Source organism: Lolium perenne, chromosome 6 (genome assembly GCF_019359855.2).
Source record: "Lolium perenne isolate Kyuss_39 chromosome 6, Kyuss_2.0, whole genome shotgun sequence".
Lineage (NCBI taxonomy): Eukaryota > Viridiplantae > Streptophyta > Magnoliopsida > Poales > Poaceae > Lolium > Lolium perenne.
The window spans coordinates 41594780-41612843 of NC_067249.2; the positions used below are offsets into that span (position 1 = coordinate 41594780).

The following is an 18064-nucleotide window of genomic DNA, read 5'->3' on the forward strand; positions in this document are numbered from 1 at the left end:
CTTGGTTAAAACATGTGCATTGTGATGATCCGGTAGTCCAAGCTAATTAGGACAAGGTGCGGGCACTATTAGTATACTATGCATGAGGCTTGCAACTTGTAAGATATAATTTACATGATACATATGCTTTATTACTACCGTTGACAAAATTGTTTCATGTTTTCAAAATAAAAGCTCTAGCACAAATATAGCAATCGATGCTTTCCTCTTTGAAGGACCATTCTTTTACTTTTATTGTTGAGTCAGTTCACCTATCTCTCTCCACCTCAAGAAGCAAACATTTGTGTGAACTGTGCATTGATTCTTATATACTTGCTTATTGCACTTGTTATATTGCTTTGCATTGACAACTATCCCTGAGATATACATGTTACAAGTTGAAAGCAACCGCTGAAACTTAATCTTCCATTGTGTTGCTTCAATACCTTTACTAAGAATTTATTGCTTTATGAGTAACTCTTATGCAAGACTTATTGATGCTTGTCTTGAAAGTACTATTCATGAAAAGTCTTTGCTATATGATTCAATTGTTTACTCATTGCATTTACATTGTTTCGAATCGCTGCATTCATTTCATAAGCTTTACAATGGTATGATTAAGATTATGTTGGTAGCATGTCACCTCAGAAATTATCTTTTATCGTTTACCTACTCGAGGACGAGTAGGAACTAAGCTTGGGGATGCTGATACGTCTCCAACGTATCTATAATTTCCGATGTTCCATGCTTGTTTTATGACAATACCAACATGTTTTGTTCACACTTTATATCATTTTCATGCATTTTCCGGAACTAACCTATTAACAAGATGCCACAGTGCCAGTTCCTGTTTTCTGCTGTTTTTGGTTCCAGAAAGGCTGTTCGGGCAATATTCTCGGAATTGGCCGCCTCTACCACATGAATGCAGAAGAAGCTCAGGAAGCCCCAGACGTTGTGCTGGGTATGTTCTCTGTTAACTCAATACCCGCAAGAGTGCTGTTTGATTCTGGAGCATCGCATTCATTCATTACCGAAGATTTTGCATACACTAGTAAGATTCAACCCATCAGTTTGAAGCATGTCATGATAGTTCAAATACCTGGATCAACAACAAAAGCTAGAAAAATTTGCAAAGATGTGCCCATCAGAATACATGAAATAGAATTCTATGCAAATTTGATTGTTCTGGGAGCCAAAGGTATGGAAGTAGTCCTGGGAATGGATTGGATGGCGAAACATCATGGACTGATTGATTGTGCCAAGAAGGCCATCACCATGACTAGTAGCACCGGAATAATAGTCGAACACATATCTGAGCAGATGCCCCGAAAGTTCACCTGTAACCAAAGCCTAGCCAAACTCACCTTGGATCAGATCAGGGTCGTTTGTCGATATCCTGATGTGTTCCCGGATGATCTACCCGGTATGCCCCCAGATCGGGATATCGAGTTTATCATCGAGCTAATCCCCGGAACCGGACCTATAGCCCAGAGAGCCTACAGCATGAACCCGGCAGAGTTAGTGGAACTGAAGAAACAGCTGGATGATATGCTATTCAAAGGTCTGATTCAACCAAGTGCGTCACCTTGGAGATCGCCTTTTGTTCATGGATAAAAAGGACGGTGCCACTCGTTTGGTTACGGACTATCGTAAGCTTAACGATGTCACCATTAAGAACAAGTATCCGTTGCCCAAGATAGAAGATCTGTTTGACCAGCTGACCGGAGCCCGAGTATTCTCGAAGATTGATCTGAGGACAGGATACCATCAGTTGAAGATTCGTGCCACCGACATTCCCAAAACTGCCTTTACCACCAGATATGGATTGTATGAGTACAATGTCATGTCATTTGGATTGACCAATGCCCCCGCTTACTTCATGAATCTCATGAATAAAATCTTTATGAACTTCCTGGACAAGTTTGTGGTTGTCTTCATCGATGACATCCTCATATACTCCAAGTCCGAGGAAGAACATGAGCAACATTTGGAAGTGGTCCTAGATACCCTTCGGGAACATCAGCTGTATGCCAAGTTCAGCAAGTGTGAGTTTTGGTTGAAAGAAGTAGGATTCTTGGGTCACATCTTGTCACCGAGGAATTGCCGTTGACCCCGCAAAAATCAAGACTGTGGAAGAATGGAAAGCCCCAACCACCCAGACTGAAGTTCGTGCATTTCTCGGATTGGCGGGATATTACCGCCGATTCGTTGAAGGATTCTCGAGCATAGCAAGACCGATGACCCAACTGTTGAAGAAGGACCGGAAGTTCGAATGGACCGACAAGTGTGAAGAGAGCTTTCAACAGCTCAAGTTAAGACTGACAACAGCCCCAATACTGGTTATGCCGGACATTGCCAAACCATTTGATGTGTACTGTGACGCCTCCAAGATTGGTCTTGGATGTGTGCTGATGCAAGAAGGCAAGGTGATATCTTACCTATCAAGACAGCTCAAGCAGCATGAACAGAACTATCCAACCCATGACTTAGAGCTAGCAGCGGTGGTGTTAGCCCTGAAGGTATGGCGTCATTACCTCATGGGTAATCGATGCGAGGTTTACTCGGATCACAAGAGCCTGAAGTATATCTTCACGCAGAAGGAGCTGAATATGAGACAGCGCAGATGGATAGAGTTAATCAAGGATTGCGACATGGAAATCCACTATCACCCCGGCAAGGCCAATGTGGCAGCGGATGCTCTGAGTAGACTGCCGTGTCAGTTGAACTCCATGTTAGCAATTGAGCAACCCAGCCTGTTTGAAGAGTTTGAGCAGTTTAGGCTTGAACTGGTTAGCGAAGGATACCTCGCCAGCATTGAACTCCAACTCACCCTGATTAGTCAGATCAAAGAAGCTCAGAAAGGAAATGCTAGCATTGACGGAATCAAGAACCAAATAGCCGCCGGAAAAGCACCGGGATTCACCGTGGATGAAGAAGGAGTGCTATGGTATAACAAGCGCCTTTGCGTGCCGTCAGACTCAGAATTGAAGCAAGTTATTCTGAAAGAAGCTCACGACACCCTATACTCCATTCACCCCGGAGGAACCAAGATGTACCAGGATTTGAAGGAACAATTCTGGTGGCATGGAATGAAGAGAGAAATTGGAAGCTACATCGCCAAGTGTGACATCTGTCAAAGAGTCAAAGCAGAACACCAACGCCCCGCCGGACTGTTACAACCCCTACAGATTCCCGAATGGAAGTGGGATTCCGTAGGAATGGACTTCATCACCGGACTGCCCAAGTCTAGTAAAGGAAATGATTCCATCTGGGTAGTGGTCGACAGACTAACCAAAGTCGCCCACTTCATCCCCGTCAAGACAACCTATCAAGGACCGAGACTCACAGAGCTATATATCTCAAGGATAGTCAGCCTGCACGGAACCCCGAAGTCAATAGTATCCGACAGAGGATCCCAATTCACCTCCAGATTCTGGCAGAAAGTACATGAAGGACTCGGAACTCGTCTGAATTTCAGCACAGCCTATCATCCGCAGACAGATGGACAGACTGAAAGAGTCAACCAGATACTAGAAGATATGTTGAGAGCATGTGTGCTAGAGTATGGATCTAAGTGGGAAGACTGCTTGCCGTACGCAGAATTCTCATACAACAATAGCTACCAAGCCAGCTTGCAGATGGCCCCCTTCGAAGCACTGTACGGAAGGAAGTGCCGCACCCCTCTGAATTGGTCGGAAGTAGGAGAGAGTCAAATCTTTGGACCAGATATTCTTCGAGAAGCCGAAGAGAAGGTTCACAAGATCCGTGAGTACCTCAAGACAGCCCAATCCAGACAGAAGAGCTACGCTGACAAAAGACGCCGAGAGATGACCTTCGAGATCGGAGATTTCGTATATCTCAAAGTGTCCCCCCTTAAAGGAATGCAGAGATTTCAGCTTAGAGGAAAGCTCGCACCCCGATATGTCGGACCTTTCAAGGTCCTGAGTCGCCGAGGAGAAGTATCCTATCAGCTGGAGTTACCGGAAGAAATGTCAGCGGTGCACAATGTGTTTCACATCTCGCTACTCCGGAAGTGTTTAGAAGTACCTGAGAAGACCGAGGTTTTCAAGAACATCGACCATAGAGCTGTGGATATCAACTCAGATCTGACATACCGCGAAGTACCTATTCGCATCCTGGAAGAAGCTTTCAGAACCACCCGTACCCGAAGTATCAAGTTTCTGAAGATCCAATGGAGTAATCACACCGAAGAAGAAGCCACTTGGGAGAGAGAAGACTTTATGAGGACTGAGTACCCAGATCTCTTTAGTACCTAGTTTTCTCAGATCTCAGGACGAGATCTTTTGTAAGGGGGAAGGGTTTGTAACATCCCAAGTTTCAACAATAATAAACAAGAGAGATAATTTCCCCAAACCCAAAATTTGCAACTAACAAAAACTTTTTCTATACATATAGTGCCACATATAGATATATGCATTTGAGTGATATTCTTTTGTGCAATTGCCATGATGAGTGTTAGTATGGTTAAACATTGCCTTGTGAATCCTAAGCAAGATCACTAAACCCTAAATTGAGGGGAATTAGAGAAAATGGGAAAAACCCATTTCCCACTCACATACACCTTATGCAAAATTTCAAATCCTCAACCAAGGCCAAGATTGCTTGCTCCCTTGCTTCTAAAATACTTCAATGTGATAAACTAACACAATTGCACCCTTGAACCAAGAATCAAATGCAAAGAAATCAAAAATCTCACATACATATGATAATGGTCACTTGACCCAAAAATATTTTCTTCACCTCTTTTCCCCCCTGGTTTTCTCATTTCTTGAACTAAACTTGGTCAACCAAAGCCATGTCATCCAAGACCATGTCAAGGTGAGCAACTTTGATGTTGACCACCATGGCTAGAGTTGACTAGGTTGACCAGAATAAAGGTGACAAGAGGGGATGCTGAAATAAAGAGAAGATTATGTCACTTTTGACATTTTGCAAAACAACTCCAAATTGAGTGCCACCACCACCAATACTTCACATTTATTATATAAATGAGATTCACCAAAAAGAATTTCAAAATTCAAAGGAAAAGTTCATGCGGCCATTATGTCGAACAGGTGGCAGGCATCATTTCCAAATTGAGACACACCCTTTTACACACTGGTTTCTTCCCTAAACCCCTTTAATTCTTGATCATCACACTCTCTTACAACCCCTGCTTCACCCTAGTGCATGCTCTGGTCGATTAAAGTGAGAGGAGAGGGGAAAGAAACCCTAGACTAAGGCACACCGTGGCCATGCCGGCCACCTTTGGCATCTCCACCTCCAGCCCTCATCTCAACTCTTGCCCTTGTCCTGGAGCATCTACACTGCACAAGGACACGAATGGTACAAGCCCGGCAACGCCACGGCTCTACTTTGGCCAGAACGCGCGTGGCCAAACCGCGCCAGGGCGTGCCAGTCGACGCGGTGAGCGCGCCCTGGACACGCCGGTCCGTCGAGCGCTCGAGCAGCCTACTCCTCGCCCTGCATCCCTACCGCGACGTTGAGTAGCTACTCCCCACCCTCTACACGCTAGACACAAGCCCAGGCCTGCCCCTGCACCGTCGCCGTCGTCCTCGGCCAAATGATGCCGCGCGCCCCGTGACAAACCCTGCAAGCTCCCGAGCCATCCCGTCGCCTTTTCTCTGCGCCAGCTAGCTGTTGAGCATCGCCAGGACGACGCCTACAAGATGCCGTCCTCGCCTTGCCCCTTCGATCGACGGAGAGGCCACGCCGTCGACGCTCCTCCACAAAGACACCCGGCCACCTCGCTCCCTCTATAAATAGCGACGATCAGCACCTCATCTCTTCACACAATCCACTCCCTCACCTCACCGAGTCTCCTCCACCCATCAATTTCACCAGACCTCGCTGTAGCTGCTCGAATCGCGAGCTCAAGACCGCCGGAGCCCGCGGAAGCTCTTCGTCGATTGGAGCCTCCCCGAGCGCCGCTGCTGCACCAGGCCGTTCCTCGTCGACAACCACTTCTCCGCGCCTACTGCCTGAGACCTGCACCGGCCTGGTACGCCCTCCGACCCCCTAGGCTCGCCGCCAGGGAGCCCGCTGCTCGTCGGAGAAGACGACGTTCACACGCCGTCGGATCCTAGTCTAATCCTACGGCCTAACGCGCGCGTACCGCTTCGGCGTTTAAAGAGGCGCCGACAGGTGGCCCCCACCTTGTCAGTGCGGCCCGAGCGCACCAGATGCGTGTTGGGCTGCGAAGTGGGTTTTTATTTCGTTTCGGCCCAGTAACTCTTCCCGCCTAAGCCCAGGAATTCAAATCCAGTTTATTCTTTATTCAAATTTTGCTCTGCTGAATGTTTAGTAAAATTTGAATAGTTTGAATTATGCCAAACCAAATCTAGCAAACCTTATACCATTGGAAAGCCCATGAATTTATCTATCCAATGCCACTGGCCCCATCCCCATCTTCATTGTAGATTTAATTTGACAAAAAAGACCAGACAGGGACTTTTGCACATTCAAACTTTATTTAAAATTCAACCAGAATAGTTTTTGAAGTAATTCCAATTCTAATAAATCACAAATGATGTCCTCTAATTGATTATGCAATAACATAGCCCTGTTGTTTGTATGATCATGGACTAGATCAAATAAAATGGCTATGTAGTCATTTCTAGAGCATTTTTAAAGTGGAATTCAAACTCAACCCTAATATGAGAGTTACCTCTCATTTAAATTTTGATCCTAAGTACTAATAACCAGGGGGAATGACTTAGGTTAATGAACCCTTGAGAATTACTACTTAGAGATTTTAATTCATTTAAATGTTAAGTTTTAGAACTATGTGAAGTGTAGCACTTCAATCAAATTGAACTCACATATAATAGATATGAAATGTTGACTTTGGGTCAACCTATATTTCATACCTTATTATTATATGGAGAGATTAAATCTTAATAAGAGGAAATGAAAAGAAATGATTTCTTTTAAAGACCTACCCACCAAATTTAAGAAATAGGAATAATGAGAGGAAATTATTTCTCTTTCAATTAAAGACAAATCAAATAATCCACCATGCCATGTTTGATTGATGATAGGACTAGTGTGTGAACTATTTTGAGTGCCTCTAGTTTAGTATGTGAGCTTGGTTTAGTATTTATACCTCGTATTCGTATATAGACGCTAGTAACGAGGAATACCAAGAGGAGGAGGGCTACTCTCAGGAAGAAGAAGAGAACTTCGATAACTACCCAGCTCAAGGCAAGCTAACCCTTGCTGAAAACAAGTGCTTAGCTCTACAAGAGCAAAGGCATCTTCACACTTTACTTTTATGTATTACCTATCCCATGTTTTTACTTACATTTGCTTTTGCTTATTTATTTCAAAGTACTTTTTGATTTATGATTCACTTGTCGGGAATAGAACAAGAGCATCAAAGTTAGCCTAAGCAAATAAAGCTAGATAGCACCCCCTCATGACTAGTTGCTATTGCTAAGAATTAAAATTGACTACTCTAGATGGGAACATTTGTGAAATGAACGGAGGTGAAAGATTTTGAAGGTGAATATGACCTTGAGGAGATGGTGATTTTTGATAAAATAGATGATTGAGTTTGAATGCGATACCCTTCCAATTATACGAGTACCCCCACAATACCTGATTATGGGTAGGGCTTAACTAGAAACTTGTGTATTTTAGTATGGGTTCCCTCTAAACAAACATCATAGGGGTTACGCTGAGGCTGCCTCCGTTAAGTGTGGACTGATGTTGAAACGAGGTGAATGTACGGCCCAAGCCCTGTGCAGTTCCCGGGTTAACCGCGGTTTCCACCGGGAGGCCAAGCTCATGGGGAGAGGTGCTCATACTAGCATAGATAAGTGAAAGGTTTCGATTGATGATCCGCGTACTGTGTTACGATGATTCGGGGTTATCCTCGACGAATGAAATCAAAAGTTGTGGCACAAGAGTACAACCTCTGCAGAGTGTTAAACCTATTCGAATAGCCGTGTCCACGGTTACGGACGATTGGAAAGGCCATACTACCTCCGTTATCATTAAAATGTTTTGAGTCTAGAAATGAATGGTGGATTGAAAGGTGACATTTTGGTGAACCATAATGAGTTGTGGGAATGACACTAATGTTCCCACTTGAGTTAGTCTAGCACATGATATAGGCTTTTACCAAAAATTTATGAAACTAAAACTTGGCTTTATGCAAATAAACCTAGAGCTTAGTATCCCCTTACACTTATTGAGTTATTTATCTTAGAGTTAGTTTGCGAGTACTTTAAAAGTACTCATGGCTTTGCCCTGGCTATTCCAACGCCAGACTATGAAGGAGAGCACCAGTATCAGGATGACGGACAACAGGACGTCTACGATAACTAGGATCGTCTTCTAACGTCAAGCGTTGCCTGTGGAATAGATCGTCCACTACTACTTCGCTTCCGCTACTATTTGTGATGTTGAACAATATATTCGTGTAATATTGGATCATGTGATCTATGGTTGTAAGACAATATGTGTTGTAATAAATGATGACTCTATGCTACTTACTATTATGTCTCGCAAAAACATTATTCCTGGGATTGCGATGTACGGCATAATAGGCATCTGGACTTAAAAATCCGGGTGTTGACAGTCACCCTGTTATGGTGTGATGTTTGCTATCATCAAAGCACTCATGTGTCAGTGCTTGACATGATCTCATGGTCTAAGGATTAGGGCAACTTTGTATGTGTTTGATACAAAATGTAAAATTAATGAATCAATCGTATTCATATACTGAATTGGGTATGTTCATCACATTATTCTCTTAATGATGTGATCCCGTTATCAAAAGCATCCAATGTGCATGATCAGAAAACCTTGATCATCAGTTAATCAACAAGCTAGTTAAACGAGAGGCTTTACTAGGAACTCTTGTTTGTTTAATAGACACACATGTATTAATATTTTCGGTTAATACAATTGTAGCATGAGAAATAAACATCTATCATAAACATGGAATAAGATAATAACCACTTTATTATTGCCTCTCGGACATAATCCTTTCGCTGTACAACTGCACGATGCGGGTGGTAGGGAAGGGAAACGTCATGACACGTCACATGCGGCGTCAGTGGCCCTACAGCATGAACACCATGTCGGCACTGGTGGTGAAGATGTCGAACACGACATTATGCGGGGGGGGGGGGGGGGGGGCGGGGAGCCAAACTCGGCATTCTTTGTGTGGAGCACCTCCGTGGCCAGCCATGGCTCTGACACCACCACCGGGTTGCGCACGCCGAGCTGGAGCCGGAACACGGCGCCATACAACATGGAGAGACGCGCTAGGAGTCGGTGGTTCGGGTTATTTCCCACCTGCAACAAGTTTCCGAACACCGGAACGACCGCGCAAGAATGGCCTGAGGATGGGGATGAAGTCGTTCGTAGTTGTACTCGAAGCTCTGTGTGAGGCGGCTATGCTCGGAGTTGAACCTGGAGGCCTCTCGGTGAACATGGGGTCATCCGCGGAGTCGAAACTTGCGTCGAACATCATGCGACACATGATATTGTAGGGCATGAGCTGTAGCCTACGTCGCACCACGACACTGGTGACATGTGCCATCTTGTCACCGCACAGGTCGGAGATGATGTCGTCCATCTCAGCCTCCCACACATGGTCATGTACTGTTGCACGACGCACACGGTGAAGAAGGGCAGCATCATGATGCGGCGCATGTGGCACCAGTGACCGCCGTACTCGGTGAAGACTATGTCGACGACGCTGGTGGTGAAGATGTCGAAGATGACGTTAGACAGGTAGGATCTGAACTCAACGCCCTGCGTGTGGAGCACCTCCGTGGTGACCCACGGGTCCGACACCACCACCAGGCTGCGCACACTGAGCCGCAGCCGTAACACGGGGCCGTACCGCGCAAAGAGACACGCCATAAAGCGGTGGTTCAGGTTGTTGCCCACATGCAGCCAGTTTCAGAACACTGGCACGGACGCTGGCCCAGGCGGCGCGTTGCTCGCGCCACGCTTCCCGCCCCCCGCCGCGATGGCGACGACGAGGAAGGTCGATAGAAGGAATCTTACCACGTGATGCGGTGGAGTCTGGAGGAACGATTTGAGGAGCAAATGCATAGCTAAGGAGGCGTCGGCCGTGACAAGTTTGGATGAAAAAAGCTGGGCTGGCTAATTAAATGAAAGGATTTCGAAGCAAAATCTTTGCTAATTTGACAAGATTGTATTCTTTAATTATTTCTTTATTTTTTTATTACTTAGTTCCGGTAGGTTTGCACCAAAGAAAGCATACTAGAAGTGGGACTCCTTTGCCAAATCGGAATTGCCTTAGGAGGAAATTCCTTGCCCCTCAAGGTACGTGGTTGCACCTTTCATGTAACCTTCTGGACTTTCTTAGACAGCTTGGAATATCCCGTACTCTTTCCGAATGTTCAATAACCTTTCGGCACTTTCGACACCTTTCGTATAGGAAAATGATTCGTTACCCCTGGGGGATAAAGCGCTCCCAGCTCCCGGGTCCTCAACCATCGGATCAACCATTTTGATGGTTAGATTTACATGTAGCAAACAAACACCTCCGGCAGCAAAAAATTACCCCCGGCAGCAAATGACTGAAGCAAAAAACGGTTCGTTCAGAAAAAGAAAAATAAAAAGGCTGGGCTCGCTGGAAACCTCCCCGGAGACCACGTAGCAAAAAAATGTGATGATGTAGCAGAGATGAAAATCGTCAGAGACATCGCCGGAGACAACGTAGCAAACATATTATCACGATGTGATGCTATTTTTTCTGCTATAATTATTTTGTTATTTTGCTACTTTAATTTAAAAAAATTGCTACTAGCTCTCCGGCGAGATCTCCGGCGAGGTCTCCGGCGAGCTCAGCCTTTTTATTTGATTTCGTAACTGAACCGTTTTTTGCTACAATGTAGCAAAAGCAGGCTGTTTTTGCTGCCGGGAGGTATATTTTGCTACATTCAGTAGAAGCTGATCGTCCAAGATGGCCGATCCGACGGCTGGCGACCCGGGGGCTGGGAAATCAGATCCCCCGGGGGATGCCCAGCAGTTCCCTTTCGTATATCCCTGAACCATCCGGATATTCCTAGGACCATTTCATACATGTTCAGGATCATCCGTGACCTCTCGAAACCCTTCCAAGACAATCCGAGACACTCTCGCAGCCCATCTCTCTTATCTTATTTAGAACGCACGCTCGTAAATTTTGCTAAATCTTTAAGTGTGTGACCCTATGGTTCATATATACGTGAACATGTCCAGAACACCTTCACGTCAATGATCGATGTCGAGCGCTTGATACTCGCATCGATCCCCACACATAATACAAAGATATTTATCGTGTGAACCTTCTATATTACTTACGCGAACATGTCATGTTGATTCTGGATACTTTACATTACCCGAGGCGAAATTATTATGTTATCCTCGTTACCCTACATGCACTCTTTTACTGTTCTATATTATCGTTATTCCAACAACTTAGTGACTTGCCCAGCCAGACAATGATGAACATCATGATGCTTGAGTGGGTCTACAGTGTATCACTCCATCATCAGAGTAGCAATTCCCAATCTTGATATCATGCACAACTACAACATACTTTCTGGTATGTATGAATAACACTTTTATAGTTACCCAGTTACGAGATAACTTTTTGAGATATTATAGTAACCGTTTGGTATCCAAATCTACACTTATCTCATGGTTAATCGAATCTTAGTACATGGTAATACTTGTCTTGAGAAACTACCGATAACAATATTGACAATATGTTTCACAGTATATCATTCGGGGTCTATCCAACACCATTGTTTATCCAACAATGTTGTTTTCATATATCACCGACAATCTTGTAACACTTCAATATTGCCCATAGTTAGGAAAACAAGACTATCAATAATATACAAACTATTTTTAGAAGCTAGACTAGGGATATCTATTTGGTGATCATAATTCCACACATGTAATTAGCATTTTCTCAAATATCACATGTATGTGCGACCAATACAATTTTAGCATAGAACTATAAATTTGATTGTGAATCTTGAAATATAGAATAATACAACTTATTATTTTCTCTCGGATATATTTCCTTCATTCGCCTCAATCTTTCGCTCACGAATGTATTTTGATCTGAAACCACCTCTTTGTGCAAGCCCTCTAGGGAGTGGCGGCCCTAAGATGACTATGGGAATTCCTAGTTGTCTGGACCGTCTTCATCTTGGAGGACTACCAATTTGGTATTCCCTCCTGATTTACTCCACGATGGTACTTCATTTTCCGAGATGAAAACTATACACCTGAATAAAGGGAGTGAGATATTTTTTTCGAAAAGGGAGAAAAATCGCCCCAGCTTCTGCATCCAAAGGATGCACACAGCTTTTTATTAGATTATTCGCAAGCCTTACACGAAGCAATACAAAAAATCAACCTCGAAGCCACCTCACTAGACCTACAGTGGGATGAAGGGGTGACAATACACCAACTGACATCATCCAAAAAAAACAAATGCCTTCCCAAACCGCCCAATAGCAGGTGAGAAGCACATCCAGTCAAGCAGACTCTCCGCGCATGCCAACGCACACGCCACAGAAGTTGCTACCGCCGTCTTCCTCGACTCCATCTTCAAGAGAGATAATCGCATTAACCTTGTAAGACCTGCCGTCGATGCCACCATGACGCCAGATGGCTCCACCATCCTGCACGCATACATCATCCCGCATCTATCATCGATACCCTGCATCACCATGCCACCGAGCCTCAGCGCCAACAATGTGGTAGATGAATACCACTCCACCGACATCCGCAAACATCCAGCGGCTGCTCCAAAAACGATGCCCCAGGAGGTATAACGACGCAGGGCGCGCCGCCATCGTCCGATCTGGGAGACCCAGATCTAGGGTTTCCCCCGGAGCAGCGCGAGAGTGTAGATGCAGGCTGCGACAACGATGCCTTCAAGAAGGTTACGACGTGTAGCGCCGCCATCGCCCGCCAAGACCGGAGTCGGGGCACGGTTTTCACCGGCAGCCGCGCATCCCCACCTCGCCGAGTGTAGTGCCGAGGCAAGCAAGATGGCGCTGAGCCACCCCCGCTGTTCCTCAGACGCTCTGCAGAGGACCAGCCCGCAGCGATCCGCCGCCGGCCCCCACGCAGTCGCCGTCGAGCCACCTTCCTCGCAGAAGTCAGCCGAGCAGCCACCACCGCCCTTGCCGCCACCTGCCCGCGCCGCCAGGAGACGCGCCGCCACCACCGTCGTCCGTCGCATCGCCGCAGCAGGCCACGCCCGCGCCGCGCGCCGTGGCCCCCGACGGAACGCCATGCCCTGTCCCGGAGAAGACTGCCCGCAGCCCTCCATCCGAGCCAGAGGATGAGAGGGCCTCGCCGCCGCCGATGCCAACTGGGCTTTGCCCGGCCGCGCCCTCAGGCAGCGGCGAGGGAGGAGAGGGGAGGGAGGAGGGGAGCCGGGCGGCGGCGCGATCTAGGTTTCCCCTGGTCGCCGCGCGGGGGCGACGCAGGGGCCTACCTTAGACTCATGGTTTCAAGGGAGTGAGATATATGTCTTTACAATACCAAGTTGAGAGCATTCACGTGTCCTCAACTGATTAATGACCGATCTTGCTACTCTAGATATTTCTATAGATATAGTCACATAATTATACATAGAACTACACTACTAAGATATTTATTCAACTATACTTTATCTCTATCACGATATTTAAGGACATTAAAATAAACACAAGAACACAAAATATAGACACATACAAACACACAAAACCAGCACACGGTCAAACAATGTAAACATAGGAACACACGTACAAACACACACAAAAATACGCATACATTATATAATTTAAAAAACTTTGGAAAAAAAATTAAACAAGAACTTTCTTTAAAGCATAGAAATTTAAATTTCGCATATGCGAACTATATACTGACATACATAACTGCAAAACAAAGTACAATATAATAACTAATGTTCAGAAACATTATTATGTGATTAATGCTATGCCATTTAAGTAATAATTATTTGACTCATTAGGATATATTGTAATAAAAATATTCTTAAATAAGTATAAATGTTTTGTATAAAATATATCTATTTTAGTTGTCCGGGTCTATATGGTTGTAACTTTACCGTCTATCCATGGTTGTGTAGTTGCGGTTTGGGCGGGAGATCGTGTAAACCCGACGAGAGTTCAAGTGGAAAGCATTGGAAAGACTGTGTCTGACAAGGTGATGCAGCTGCTACCTAGCGTGGTGACGCCAATGCGATGCATTTCGTCACATGGTTGGCGGAGCGACGTGAAGTTCAACCCTGACACAGGTGATCTCACATCTTTGCAGGGTTTCTCGATTTAGGTTATGGAATGGGTGTCCACCACAAACAGCTCAAGAGGCTTCTCGTCCGTACACAAAGAGAGAAGTAATATGGCTAACTTTTCCAGCGAATGGTAAAAGGCTTGTGCATGTACATTGCTTGAATGTGTGCTGGTTTGCCTACCTCCATTCCATGGAAACAAATAATACAGCATGAGACCACAGAGACTTCTATCAACTCTATGTACTCCGCAATCAAATTAGCCGTTTGTCATTACATTAGCTCATTCAATCAAATTAGTAGGTAACCGTTTTTAGTACGCCCTCATGTGACCCAAATTAATGGACGCATCCGAGAAATACACGAGTGACCGAAATTTGACTGAATGGATATTACTTTATGATTCGCCAAAACCCGTAGGCACTCATATTAAACCTGCAAAAAATTGGGCTACCAACCTCATCCATATTTAATCAACTTGCATATTTACATATCATTCACATTTTATTAACTAATACATCTATAGTATACCATTCAACCAAATTTACCTAAGCCACTAAATCCAAAACTTAATCACATTGTTTGCACATTTAGGGAGGCGGCGCGTCCGGAGGTGAATCGAATCTCACCAATCGACAGCTTCCAATCGAAAAAGGCGACAGTATATCCTAAACCCTAGTCGTAGAGAGAATTTAGGCACGTGCGGGCGTAAAAAATCAAAAAGGAGAAATCAATGGGACACGTCAAATTAAGCAGAGAAGCATACCTCATATTTGTCAAATGAATTATAAATAACATTTATATTTCGAAAATACATTCCTCAATGCCGAAAAATATTATGTAGAGCCCCCTTAATCGGACGAAATTCCGCTGTTCTTGTATTGTATCTAGAAACAATCTGATCATATGAATCCCACTTCATGGAGAGATGGGGTGGAAGGCGACGACGGAGTGGTTGGCAATGTGCAGGCTGAACTGCCCGCCTTTCTCGCTCATGTCGAGCTTGTCTACGCCTGGCGGAGGCACCATCTCGAAGCTCCTCACGAGCTTCCCGACGATGAGGGCGAGGATGGGCAGCGCGAGGATGATACCGGGGCAGCTGCGGCGTCCCATGCCGAACGGGAGGAACCGGAAGTCCACCTTGCCGCCGACGGCGGCGTCCACGCTGCTCTCCTCGCCCAGGAACCTCTCCGGCCTGAACTCCTCCGGCTTCTCCCACAGCTCCGGGTTGTTTGCCAGCCACCACGCGTTGACGACGACCTTGGAGCCCTTGGGGATGGCGTACCGGCCGAGCTTGGCGTCCTCGAGGTTCATGTGGGGGACGAGCAGCGGGATGGGGCAGTGCAGCCGCAGCGCCTCCTTGATGACGGCCTGCAGGTACGGCAGCCTGCTGATGTTGGACTCGGTGATGGGCTCGTCGTCGCCGAGCACATCCTTGATCTCGGCGCGGACCTTGCGCTGCACGTCAGGGTGGTTCACGACCTCGGCCAGCGCCCACTCGATGGACCAGAGCGTCGTCTCGATGGCCGCGACGTTGATGTTCTCGACGATGTAGATGACGTTCTCCGGCGTGATCTCGCCGCTCTTCTCCGCTGCCAGAACGTGGTCGATCGCGCACCGGAGCTTGTCCTTGTCGCCCGGGGTGTCCATCACCTTTCTGTTGTACATTCACAAACAACTTAATTAGCTGTCGTACATTACCCAGTGTCCAATCAAATCAGTTAACGCAATGCATATGCAGTAGTACCTTCTCTTCTCGACGTAATTTGTGTTGAAAAATGCGAGCCTCCTGGTCTGCAAGTCCCTGCATTTGTTGAGGTAGCTGCGGAGGAAGGGCCTGAGGATGGGGATGAAGTCGCCGTAGTTGTACTCGAAGCTCTGCGCGAGGCGGCTGCGCTCGGAGTTGAACCTGGTGGCCTGGACGAACATGGGGTCGTCGACGGACTCAAACCTTGTGTCGAACATCATGCGGTACATGATGTTGTAGAGCATGAGCTGCAGCCTGCGGCGCACCACGACGCCGGGGCCGCGTGCCGCCGCGTCGGCGCGCAGGTCGGAGACAACGTGGTCCATCTCGGCCTCCCACATGGCCCTGTACTGCTGCACGACGCGCGCGGTGAAGAAGGGCAGCGTCATGACGCGGCGCATGCGGCGCCAGTGGTCGCCGTACTCGGTGAAGACCATGTCGGAGCCGTTGGCGGTGAAGATGTCGAAGACGACGTTCCGCGGGCGGGAGCCGAACTCGACGCCCTGCGTGTGGAGCACCTCCGTGGCCAGCCGCGGGTCCGACACCACCACCAGGTTGCGCACGCCGAGCCGGAGCCGGAACACGGGACCGTACCGCGCGGAGAGGCGCGCCAGGAGGCGGTGGTTGAGGTCGTTGCCCACCTGCAGCCAGTTGCCGAACACCGGCACGGCCGCTGGCCCGGGCGGCGCGTTGCTGGCGCCACGCTTCCCGGCCACCGCCGGGATGACGAGGACGAGGAAAGCCGATAGCAGGAAGCTTAGCACGGGATGCGGCGGAGTCTGGAGGAACGAGCTGAGGAGGCAGTGCACGGCTACGGAGGCGGCGGCCGTGACAAAGGCCATGGTGGCTGCCATGCTGTGCTGCTGGTTGAATCCTGTGGGTTTGAGTAGGCGGTGATGTGCTGTTGGTTTTGTCCGCGGTGTGCTTATATAACCCGCGCCGTGGACTTGGCGATGGTTGGTGGGCGCGGGAAAGGCTGTGTAACGACGAGATGCCGCTAAGTTCGATGGTTTTGAACTGAAACCCGTGTGCCGTTGTGGGAAACAGGGTAGGCGTCAGTTGGAGTAGAAGGAAGCATGTGTGGTCAGAGTTGAGAATTCCAGAGGTAGGTGCAAATTCGTTTGACCACTCTCATCTGGTCACGCTCCATGGGTAAAAACAAGGCCAGGGCTAGGCATCAGTCGATTATAAAAAAAAGCCATCCATTAGCCACCTTTCAGATTAGTTGGATTAACATAAGTGAGCAAGTTTCACGTGTCTGATTGTGGTAAAGGAGGTTTGTATGTAATAATTGTTTTCATAGTATGTAACATCGATCTTTAACAATTTTCATTTTGTTGCGAAATAGTGGTACAATTTTTTGAACATGAAGGATAGATGTCAGTGTGCAAGATAGTAATCCATTGTGTGCCCATTGATGGCGTAGTTGCAAGCCAAATCATCTTCACTAGCTAGCCTAGAAAAAAATGAAAACTTTGCAAAACATTGATATCATTGAGAGACCCAAAAAACTAAAGAAAAAAATTCCAAATCCATAAGTTCTCCTATGCCACAACCTCAAGAACAAAATGTTGGATCACGACTCTTTCAAGTGTAATGTTTGTGCCACGCGGAAGAGCAATTCTTCAGTCTCCAATACACCTCTACAATTTATGATGCCAAACATGCTCGGCCAACCTATTTTCTCGTTGATCGTCACCAATCTCTTCATTTTCTCTTCATTGGAATCTCGAAGATACACAAGAACAAACACACGAATGATCACCTTGCAAAACCTCTGCACACACTCAAGATTAGTTTGTTTGCCAATGCAAAAATAATCATCAGTGCAGTCCGCTAGAATGTCATATGTCCCATAGTCCCGGCCGTGAGAGTGAGCGTGAGCGAGAGTGAGCGTGAGTGAGAGGCGTGGGGCGTCACCCCGCGCGCCTCCGGCCAGGGCCGCCGCCATGGACGGCCGCGTCGCCCTCTCCGGTTCCGTCAGCAGTGAGGATTCGGTGAGCTCCCGTGCCCCGCAGCCTCCTCTTCGG

The 18064-nt window shown here is 46.8% G+C and overlaps 1 protein-coding gene across 1 annotated transcript; it reads right to left on the reverse strand.

Moving 5' to 3' along the window:
- Window positions 1-15054: 15054 nt before the first annotated feature.
- Window positions 15055-16892, reverse strand: LOC127308266 (cytochrome P450 CYP73A100). The gene is made up of 2 exons (XM_051339048.2): window positions 16035-16892; window positions 15055-15944 (listed from the first exon to the last, which is right to left on the reverse strand). The coding sequence occupies exons 1-2, from the start codon at window positions 16886-16888 to the stop codon at window positions 15206-15208; spliced, it is 1593 nt and encodes a 530-aa protein (XP_051195008.1). The 5' UTR covers window positions 16889-16892; the 3' UTR covers window positions 15055-15205.
- Between the last annotated feature and the right edge of the window lie 1172 nt (window positions 16893-18064).

What these genes read in the sequence shown, in the direction of transcription:
- LOC127308266 (XM_051339048.2), bottom strand. Translation starts at nt 16,888, where the DNA reads ATGGCAGCCACCATGGCCTTTGTCACGGCCGCCGCCTCCGTAGCCGTG. An exon ending in AATTACGTCGAGAAGAGAAG is followed by an intron (nt 15,945 to 16,034) that starts GTACTACTGCAT and finishes AATGTACAACAG; the next exon opens with AAAGGTGATGGACACCCCGG.